The sequence below is a fragment of the Schistocerca serialis genome, chromosome 3 (assembly GCF_023864345.2).
Source record: "Schistocerca serialis cubense isolate TAMUIC-IGC-003099 chromosome 3, iqSchSeri2.2, whole genome shotgun sequence".
NCBI classification, from domain to species: domain Eukaryota; kingdom Metazoa; phylum Arthropoda; class Insecta; order Orthoptera; family Acrididae; genus Schistocerca; species Schistocerca serialis.
The window spans coordinates 635,240,466-635,251,646 of record NC_064640.1 but is presented as its reverse complement, the minus strand read 5'-3'; the positions used below and the strand labels follow the sequence as shown (position 1 = coordinate 635,251,646).

The window sequence follows — 11,181 nt, the reverse complement described above, 5'->3', positions numbered from 1 at the left end:
CAGCGTGCATTTCGGCCTCCTCTATCTACAAGGTGTTGGCACATGTGCCAACACATCAGAGACCTTTGCCTTTTGCGGGCAAGTGCTCTACCAACTGAGCCACCCAAGCACGACTAATTCCCCGTCCTCACAGCATTACTTCTGCCAGTACCTTGTCTCCTACCTTCCAAACTTCACAGGAGTGCTTCTGTAAAGCTTGGAAGGTGGGAGACGAGGTACTGGCAGAAGTAAAGCTGTGAGGATGGTGTGTGAGTCATGCTTGGATGGCTCAGTTGGTAGAGCACTTGCCTGCCAAAGGCAAAGCTCCTGAGTTCGAGTCTCGGTCCGGCACACAGTTTTAATCTGCCAGGAAGTTTCATATCAGTGCACAGTCCGCTGCAGAGTGAAAATCTCATTGTGAAAACATCCCTTAGGCTGTGGCTAAGCCATGTCTCCGCAATATCCTTTCTTTCAGGAGTGCTAGTTTTGCAAGGTTCGCAGGAGAGCTTGTGTAAAGTTCGGAAGGTAGGAGATGAGGTACTGGCAGAAGTAAAGCTGTGAGGACGGGGCGTGAGTCATACTTGGGTGGTTCAGTTGGTAGAGCACTTGCCTGTGAAAGGCAAAGGTCCCGAGTTCGAGTCTCAATCCGGCACACAGTTTTACCTGCCAGGAAGTTTCATTTCGTATTATTTCTTGTCACATATTAAAATTTGATGACATTCAGCAGCTCCAAAAAGCATGCTTCATCCATTCCTAAATAATTCCAAAACTCATGAGCTTCTAGCTCCTTAAGTATCAGTAACACAGCATGAGTGAATTTTTAACTTTGCATTATCCATTTCTTTGCCCACAGTTCTCTTTTGGCTTTTTCTTGTGCTTGTTAGCTATCAAACAACCTAGACAAATCCCATTTTCTGTTTCTGTGTAATACCAAGTGGAATCTCATTGAACATAACCTCAATGCACGTAAGTTAAACATTTTGAAACCAGTGATACAAGCAGGGTGCCATGTAACCATCGAATGAAATCAATCCGGATGTGTGCTGCCTTACTGGAATTACTCAGCTGGTCAGTCAGTCAGTTGGCTGACAAACAGGTGCATGTGTAGGGCCCTCTGAGCATTCTTTGTGTTCACAAGTAATGAAAATCATAGTAATATGTTTAGTGTTTGTTTTGTAGTAGGATGGCTAGCAGAACAGTTTTACTTCACTGATATTTTAAAATAGAACCAATCTCCACTTTTATGCCTCATGTATTCCTCTTTAGTTATTGCCTTTTTCATTTCCTTTCTTGATGCAGAATACAATGTTACAGTAGAAAATGAATAAAATACATCTTCTAATTGAATTCCACATTGTATTGTAATCTCATACCTTAAATGAAACAAGTTTCAGTTTAAACTGTTTTTTTTTTATATATAAATAAATAAAGTAGTTTTTACATATATACATAGAATGTTTGGTATAATATATGATGAATGGTGTATGAAATAAATAGAATTTTAATGCCTAAATAACCAAAAAAAGTTGTTATCGCGTTTTCTTGCTGGCTTTCAACCTGCATTGCACGAATGCACACTTTTCTCTCTTAGATGCTGCCTGCCGGATTTTTTGTAATTGTTTAGCAGGGCCTGGAGGAAGAAGTAGCTCCATAACCCTGAAAACAATACATATTTAGATTATTATTAAGAATACTGGTAACTCTTTACATAATTATTTATGCTGTAATTTCACAATTTGGTGTCAAAATTATTTTACTGGAGAAGGATCTATATGAAATATATGAACCATGTCATCCAGTTACTTTAAAACAATTACTACACACCCTCACATCAGCTACAGTCAATATTCTGCCTATTTATTTTTTGTTCAGTCCAGTGACCACATATTATGCAATATGTAAAAATGGATTTGAGTTTTTACGGTTCCAGTTTATCAGTCTTACATAACATACTACTCATTTTATATTGATGATCTGGTGTGGACTTAATGATAATAAATATCAGTTGATGATGCCTGTTTTGAAGAGGATAATACAGTCTCACTCTTCATTCTGCAACAATATCTACTGCCACTCTTAGTTTGCAGAAAGTTTTTAAACTTTCTGCTTAGTTGCAGCTTAGACCAACATTTTCCTCTGAACTACAATGTATAGTTCTTTTAACTACAAATTTATTAAATATATTCTGCTGCAAAGTATTTATTTATGGGTAGACGACGTCTCAAAGAGTTACTGAAATGAATGCATAAAAATAAGTTCATTGCAAGCACTGTACAAAGAAATATTCATACACTGAGAATGCAAAGCATGACCTGTATTTCACAATTATTAGTATTGAACTGTTTTTATGTACTGAAGCTCTGTATTCCATGAAATGCAAGAAATCAGTATTACTTATGGGTAAAACAATACACCATTCCTCTAATAGTTTCAAGACAGTAATTGTAATCATAAGAACCTGCTATAAAATGAGTACATGTATATGTATGAACATGTGGCAATGTTGTGTTAAGTCTTCAGTTGTCGCTATAAACACTAGTGTTTTTCTTTCTTACAGTTGAAATTACTTGTATGTGTAATGATCACAGAGTAACATCAGAATCAATGTCAGTCTCATACACAAGCAGTGACCACTGGGAACAATTCAAGAGGTTTACATTGTTGTTATGACCAAGGTTCTAGTGAAGATGTATAACTTGAGGTACCAGGCCTTCCTACAACTCCACAATGATCTTGTAAATAAGAAACCCTTTGCAGATGCACCATAAGAAGTCTATAGGAGAAAACTCTAGAGACCTTGTGAAGAAGAATGCAGTCCACCATAATCTAGCCACCTCTCCTCTAATGCTCCTTTGAAACAGGTTTGGATGAACTGCAAAACATGCTGCTGTGCCATCAGAATGAAGCCACATATCTTCATCCAGTGGATGTTCTTGCATAAAAATCAGGTACCTCCAATCCATTTAGTGTGGGATAAGGCTGTACAGCAAGATTTTATCACCACATGGGAGTATCATTATCATGATCAAGATCTTGTGCAGAAACTCAATGCTACTACCTTCATCACAAAAATAATATGCCCTGTCACTGAAATGTAGAGGCTTGTTTACTTTACTTATTTTCACCCATAATCATATGCTGTGTTCTATTCTGAGGCAGCTCTATGCACTTGTCAAGAATTTTCTTAGCCTCAAAAATGATATTCAGACTGTGGTGTCAGTTCACAAACTTCAAACTTACAAGGGAACCTCCCCATCGCACCCCCCTCAGATTTAGTTATAAGTTGGCACAGTGGATAGGCCTTGAAAAACTGAACACAGATCAATTGAGAAAACAGGAAGAAAATGTGTAGAACTGTGAAAAAATAAGCGAAATATACAAACTGAGTAGTTCAAGGAAAGATAAGCAACAATAAGGACAATAGTAATGTAAGAGTGCCGTGGTCTTGTGGTAACGTGAGCAGCTGCGGAACGAAAGGTCCTAGGTTCAAATCTTCCATCAAGTGTAAATTTTAATTTTTTATTTTCAGTTTATGTGACAAACTCTTATGTTTTCATCACTTTTTTGGGAGTGATTATCACATCCACAAGAAAACCTAAATTGGGCAAGGTAGAAGAATCTTTTTACCCATTCGCCAAGTGTACAAGTTAGGTGGGTCGACAACATATTCCTGTCATGTGACGCACATGCCGTCACCAGTGTCATTTAGAATATATCAGATGTGTTTTCCTGTGGAGGAATCGGTTGACCTATGACCTTACGATCAAATGTTTTCTGTTCCCATTGGAGAGGCACGTCCTTTCGTCTACTAATCGCACGGTTTTGCAGTGCGGTCGCAAAACACAGACACTAAACTTATTACAGTGAACAGAGATGTCAATGAACGAATGGACAGATAATAACTATGCAAAAATAAAGAAAGTAAAATTTTCAGTCGAGGGAAGACTTGAACCAAGGATCTCTCGTTCAGCAGCTGCTCACGCTACCACGGGACCACGGCACTTCTAAGCACACTTTGTCCATGATGTTGCTTATGTCACCCATGGACTACTCAGTTTGTATATTTTGCTTATTTTTTCACAGTTCCACACAACTTCTTCCTGTTTTCTCAATTGATCTGTGTTCAGTTTATCAAGGCCTATCCACTGTGCCAACTTATAACTAAATCTGAGGGGGGTGCGATGGGGAGGTTCCCTTGTTAGATAACACTTCCTTAAGCATTGTACATGAAGGTATGAACTATTCAGTAGATTTCATTTTCAGTAGGCTTCCAGCAGAACTGAGAAAAGTGAGTGATAATCCCAAAGTACAAAAATCCCAGTTGATAAGTTTTCTTGTGGCACATTGCTTTTAATCTGTACAGAAGCTCCTCACTGTAGTTCAGAACTTCTCTCAATAATGTGTTACTTATTTTAACATTCTCTCAGGTTTTTTGTCATGTTTTGTCAATTCTTTAATTCTCTTGTTTACAAATCTTGTAATGACCAATCTGTAAACTAAATATTGACTCAGTTCATAAATAAGTAGCTTTCGCTAGTATGATCCCATAGAACTTGATAATAAGAAAAATAAATTAAAATAAAATAAAAATATATTGGTGCCAAATATGGGTGAAATCCATGAGATTGTTTGGTGTGAAGGTTTCTTTCATCCCAGTTGTGACAATTCTGAATGTTTAAAACAGCTTCTCTGGCAAAGTTCACTGTTCCGGTAATAAGAATTCACCTTGAAAACTGAGAAACATCAATACTACAGTGTAGAAACTGAGTACAGGAAATTATATTTAGAGTAAAATCATAAATTATCATTGGGTGTATGTTCTGTTGTGACAAGGCTGGAGCTGGATTAACTGCTCATGTAGTACATGTAACATTGTTGTGAGACACATTAATATCATGCGCAGAGGAGGAGAAGGTAAAGAGGATCAAGGCGTGACCAGTGCAGGAAGGGGGGGAGGCAGGATGATGGAGGCAGGAGATAATACAAGACTGGATGGAAGATGAGATGCCACAAGGTAGGGGATGAAATGACACACGATGAGGAATGATAGATGATAGGATGGGAATCAGGGAACATGAGAGGGGGGAGGGAGGGATATGGCGTGACAGAGTGAGTGATAAGACAGGACAGGGTGGTGACAAAACAGGATATTTGGAAAATGAATACAGTGAAATGCAAAACCTAAGGACAAAAGTAGCTTCCACATGATGTGCCATTGCCAAGTAACATAGCTTGAAAGAACTGCTACTGTATAGTACAGAAGGTAGCTGAGGGAATACACAATGAAATGATCAGAAATGACATTTGTATTTAAAGACAATAATTACACTGAAGTCACTGCAATTTATGATGGTCCTCTGGACATTACAAAACGCAGGACATGGTAGTTAATAGGTTGTGTGATCACCACACATGGCAATGCAAGCTCTGCAATGTCCTCCCATGCTGGCCATAAGGTAGGTAAAGAATTCTTGTGGCGTGACATTCCATTCCTACACTAGTGGGACTGACAACTGCTGGATAGTCACTGGTGCATGTGAATGTGCTACAGTATGTCTAATCAGTGTATCCCACATGGGATCACTGGTATTTAAGGTAGGGAAATTGGCAGACCAGTCCATTCATCAAATATCTCCTCATTCCAAGAGTCTTCCACCTCCACTGTTCAATGTGGTCGTGCATTGTCATCCATAAAGATGAAGTCAGGACCAAATGTAACCCTGAAAAGATGCACATGGGGAAGGAGTAGAGTGTCATGATAATGTCGACCAGTTAGTTTACTGTGTTCAAAGATTTGGAGGTCAGTACATCCATGCAACATTATGCTCCTTGCTTGATAACATCTGGACCACCAAAATGATCATGTTCAAAAATGTTCTTGGGTGCATTACATATTCCCATCTCTCTCCATATGACAGTACAACAAGATTCACTCCCATACTGAATTGCTCTTATCTGAGAAGAGCACACAACCCCATTCCTCGTTCGTCCAGTACCTAAGCTCTTGACAACACTACAAACAGTGCTACCAATATGTGGGTGTCAGTGGAACACAACATACTGGTCACTGGGCAAAGACACCACCCCATGCAGTCACCACGTCATCCCGCTATGGAGTGTGCCTTGCAGTCCTGTTAAATGTGGTTACAATTGCATCTGCTGTTTGGTGTGAGTCACTTCTTGTCTATTGCACAATGTACGGTCATCTGCTGCTGTATTTGACCAAGGTCAACCACCTCATCTCCTTTGGGCAGCAGTGCCTGTGGTCCGTAATGCTCCCTATGCAAGTGAAATAATGCTGTGAGCAATGCCAGACTCCTGGGCTACACTCATCACACTTCATCCATCTTCCAGTTTCCTAATGATTCTTTTCCATGTGAAGTCATCCAGATGTTGTCTCTCAGCCATGTTGTATTGACAAACACAACCACAGTGCACTGTAACTGCTCACAGATTGATAAATACTGTCTTTTCTCGTCCCTTCAGTTGTGGCATTATAGTCATGCGACCACATGTGATTTGATGTCCAACTTTTTGGGCTCGGCTGGGAGATCTCTGCAACATGCTCCCACTCTTTCTTTCATTTCTACCAAGTAGTTAATACATTAGGTTACTTTATTTATTTTGTCCTTCAGTTCTGTGGAGCAATGTTCATTCGTGATTCACCAGGTGTATGATAAGAAGAGAAGTGATCCATGAAAGAACAGTAACGGAGCTCAGAGTGCACAATTTGTTGTGAGCTTCATAATATGGCTGCAGAAAAGGGCTTTCAATAGAAGCTTTAATTCATTCCTCCACTGACAAGCCTGTTGCAGGTCTGGCAGATCCCTGTCAGTAGACGTATGAAGTACACACAGAACCAAATAAAACATTTAGGGCAGCAGGCATCTTGTTTGATCTAAGAGAAGCATTTTATTGTTGAACCATTTTGGCATAAGTTACATTATTGCACAGTTATGTGAAAAATTAATCAATTTCTCCTTTAATATCTGAGTGGAATAAGTAGCAGAAAGTATTCCTCAATTGTCACCTAACAAGGGAACTGTTCTGATTATGGCTAATGTCTTTAAAGAGTTGACGGGAAATGGGTAAGATGGAGGGGCATACAGTTCTAATCTTCTTCCACTGTTTTTCTTGATAAATGTTACCTATCTTCCACTAAATATAGCAGGGGGTTTCTTTTCTGAATTATATTTGTCGATGAGATGATAGTTTACAAAGTTTATGTAGGTCACTGTTCAAGTACTAATATTACAGCACAAATACTGTGCCATGGAATTTTTAGATAATAATGCATCAAAGGAGGAAAGAAAAATGAGGGTTTAATGTACCATTGACAAACAGGTTATTAGCGACAGAACACAAACTCATCACATCTTTTCTTTTTCAAAAGAGCAATTCTAGCAAACTTAATCTCGATGACTGGATAGGAATCTCAACCCTGCCTCCTCCAAAATGTGACCCAGTTTCTTAAAACAGTCAGTTCTAATAACCTGGGCTTATACAAAAGACACTACAACATCTGTTTAGTCAACACTAGACAGAAAAGTGATTTTCAGTTGTATAACACTTCCTTAATTTATGTAGAGTGGTATTCATTTCTAATTGACTTCTAACACAAACAAGGATGTAGGCAATACACGTAAGATTTTCAAGTAAAATTTGAAAGACTTCCTTGTAGCATATTCTGTACAAGAGTTCCTTGCAAATAGTTTAGTGTCTTTTGCTGTAATTTGATATTTGTGTGAACATAGTACAACACTTGGGAGAGTCTGTTTATCTGTCTCTTCTTTTTCAAAGAAATATCAGCATTCTATTAACTATGTATATAGTGCCTCATTCCATGAAATGGTTACGTTGGTGCACATAGTCTTGTGATACCTGAGAAAATTTAAATGACTCAGCAGAGAGCTAACAGATAAAGTGGGGCCTGCACTATATAAGAAAAATAGGTGGAGTGACACTGGCATCATCACCTTAAAACGGGATGTTGAACTCTGTCCCACAGGGCATTGACAGCCATAAGCACCAATCAGCTTACCTGCAGGCCATCTGTGAAGTAGTACTATTGTACCTCATTCACACCTTGTTCTGAGCATAAATGAACCATATGCCCACCCCTGCCTACATGGGGGGAACTCAGCCAAAACAGCACAATACAGCATAGTTCTGGTATCCCGACTACCATGCAACAGCTGTTGTTCCTTTCCTTCCCATCTCTACCCACAAATGCCCAACTGCCAGGCACTCCAGATGAAACAGCCTGTCTTAAAGAGCCATCCATTGGAAGTGTTTTTGCCCCAATCTTTCAAGGATATGGTAAATCATTGTTAGATAACAAAATTGCACAAACAGTATCATTACTTTGGCATTAACATAAAATCAGTGAGAGAATGCAGCCAATTCAATTTGATAATAAGGTGCAGTCATCTCTTATAACAATGTAAAGAAGTAACGGACTCAGGGAAGCTACACAATACTTTCAAATGTACATAGTGACAAAACCGTGATGAGCTATAGACCAAAAGTAAAAGTAAGCCAAATACTGTACACTGTACAAAATTTCTGAGGTGAATGGTGAGTTATTGTTGCAGGCATGCACAGATTTCTATGACAGACTGAGTTATCATAAGACTCTGGACTGATACAAAGACACTAAAGTGATTTCAGTTTATATCTGTTTATATTTCCCATTTCTTCTGCACACCACAGTGCTGACCTACACATTCTGCTCTAGGTTCATACTTCAGCATTATGCTCAAGCTTACTGTCACAGTATCCACCATCCACAGCTGTGGAACATCCATTTTGTTCAGTTAGTTTCTGTTTAGTTATCTGACATTTATAATTTTACAGGGTGTTTCAAAAATGACCGGTATATTTGAAATGGCAATAAAAAGTAAACGAGCAGCGATAGAAATACACCGTTTGTTGCAATATGCTTGGGACAACAGTATATTTTCAGGCGGACAAACTTCCGAAATTACAGTAGTTACAATTTTCAACAACAGATGGCGCTGCAAGTGATGTGAAAGATATAGAAGACAACGCAGTCTGTGGGTGCGCCATTCTGTACGCCATCTTTCTGCTGTAAGCGTGTGCTGTTCACAACGTGCAAGTGTGCTGTAGACAACATGGTTTATTCCTTAGAACAGAGGATTTTTCTGGTGTTGGAATTTCACTGCCTAGAACACAGTGTTGTTGCAACAAGACGAAGTTTTCAACGGAGGTTTAATGTAACCAAAGGACCGAAAAGCGATACAATAAAGGATCTGTTTGAAAAATTTCAATGGACTGGGAACGTGATGGATGAACATGCTGGAAAGGTAGGGCGACCGCGTACGGCAACCACAGAGGGCAACGTGCAGCTAGTGCAGCAGGTGATCCAACAGCGGCCTCGGGTTTCCGTTCGCCGTGTTGCAGCTGCGGTCCAAATGACGCCAACGTCCACGTATCATCTCATGCGCCAAAGTTTACACCTCTATCCATACAAAATTCAAATGCAGCAACCCCTCAGCGCCACTACCATTGCTGCACGAGAGACATTCACTAACGATATAGTGCACAGGATTGATGACGGCGATATGCATGTGGGCAGCATTTGGTTTACTGACAAAGCTTATTTTTACCTGGATGGCTTCGTCAATAAACAGAACTGGCGCATATGGGGAATCGAAAAGCCCCATGCTGCAGTCCCATCATCCCTGCATCCTCAAAAAGTTCTGGTCTGGGCCGCCATTTCTTCCAAAGGAATCATTGGCCCATTTTTCAGATCCGAAACGATTACTGCATCACGCTATCTGGACATTCTTCGTGAATTTGTGGCAGTACAAACTGCCTTAGACGACACTGCAAACACCTCGTGGTTTATGCAAGATGGTGCCCGGCCACATCGCACGGCCGACGTCTTTAATTTCCTGAATGAATATTTCGATGATCGTGTGATTGCTTTGGGCTATCCGAAACATACAGGAGGCAGCGTGGATTGGCCTCCCTATTTGCCAGACATGAACCCCTGTGACTTCTTTCTGTAGGGACACTTGAAAGACCAGGTGCACCGCCAGAATCCAGAAACAATTGAACAGCTGAAGCAGTACATCTCATCTGCATGTGAAGCCATTCCGCCAGACACGTTGTCAAAGGTTTCGGGGAATTTCATTCAGAGACTATGCCATATTATTGCTACGCATGGTGGATATGTGGAAAATATCGTACTATAGAGTTTCCCAGACCGCAGCGCCATCTGTTGTTGAAAATTGTAACTACTGTAATTTCGAAAGTTTGTCTGCCTGAAAATGTACTGTTGTCCCAAGCATATTGCAACAAACGGTGTATTTCTATCGCTGCTCGTTTAGTTTTTATTGCCGTTTCAAATATACCGGTCATTTTTGAAACACCCTGTGTTACTGAATGCTGGCCATATGTCCCCCATATCCCCAGAGCTGTGAAAACACAACACCAATACAGAACAGGGTGGCAAGTTCTTGACTGCACAATATGGCTTGGCAGAGCAAGATTCCAGGCCTTATGAAAGGCCACTTACTAAGATTTTCAGCAATTTTTATTACAGTGGCTTCTTATATGACTGAGTCCCTGTAGTTAAAGGTCCAACCCAGCATCTTTGTTTGATCTAAATCAATGGAGTGTACAGCTGTCAAGCAGTTTTCTCGAATAATCAATCTGTCACGATGTTTCAAATATGTGTGCCAGTGACATTCAGTCTCCAATGCTCTGATTGTTTGGCTGGTTTATGACAGATGCTATTGATGACATTCTCAACTTGAGAACACATGCTGCCCAGTACTGATCTCATTTTGGCGTGATACGATATAAGTGTAGCTGATAGTGGCTTATCTGCATCCTCCTTGGTGGTCTCTTACCACCCACTGGTACAGGTTAGAGAGCACAAGGAATTGCTGGTTTGCTAAACCAATGCTGATTAATATAATTTTCAGCTGCTCTAATTTGGCAATTGTGTTTTCTGTCTCTGAATATGTGAGACCACTCCAGAGTGGCATCAGCCAACTAGTGCACCTAATAATTACAACTCTGTTTGTTGTCAAAATATTTTTTGTGTTTTTCACAATAATCCTGCAACACACACAAGTATTTTTCATAAATCATATAAACTGGGGAGAGCTGAAGAATTGCATTAACCAAACAAACTGTTTCCAGTTTACTCCATAATCATGCATATGTGTT

The 11,181-nt window shown here is 39.8% G+C and overlaps 1 protein-coding gene across 1 annotated transcript in view; it reads right to left on the bottom strand.

The window, feature by feature from the left end:
• Positions 1–1,441: 1,441 nt before the first annotated feature.
• LOC126470518 (uncharacterized) overlaps positions 1,442–11,181 on the bottom strand; it is a 230,451-nt gene continuing 220,711 nt past the window's right edge. Inside the window, exon 5 of the mRNA XM_050098429.1 lies at positions 1,442–1,635. Coding sequence (XP_049954386.1) covers positions 1,509–1,635 — 127 coding nt within the window. The 3' untranslated portion in view covers positions 1,442–1,508. The remainder of the gene's footprint in view (positions 1,636–11,181) is intronic.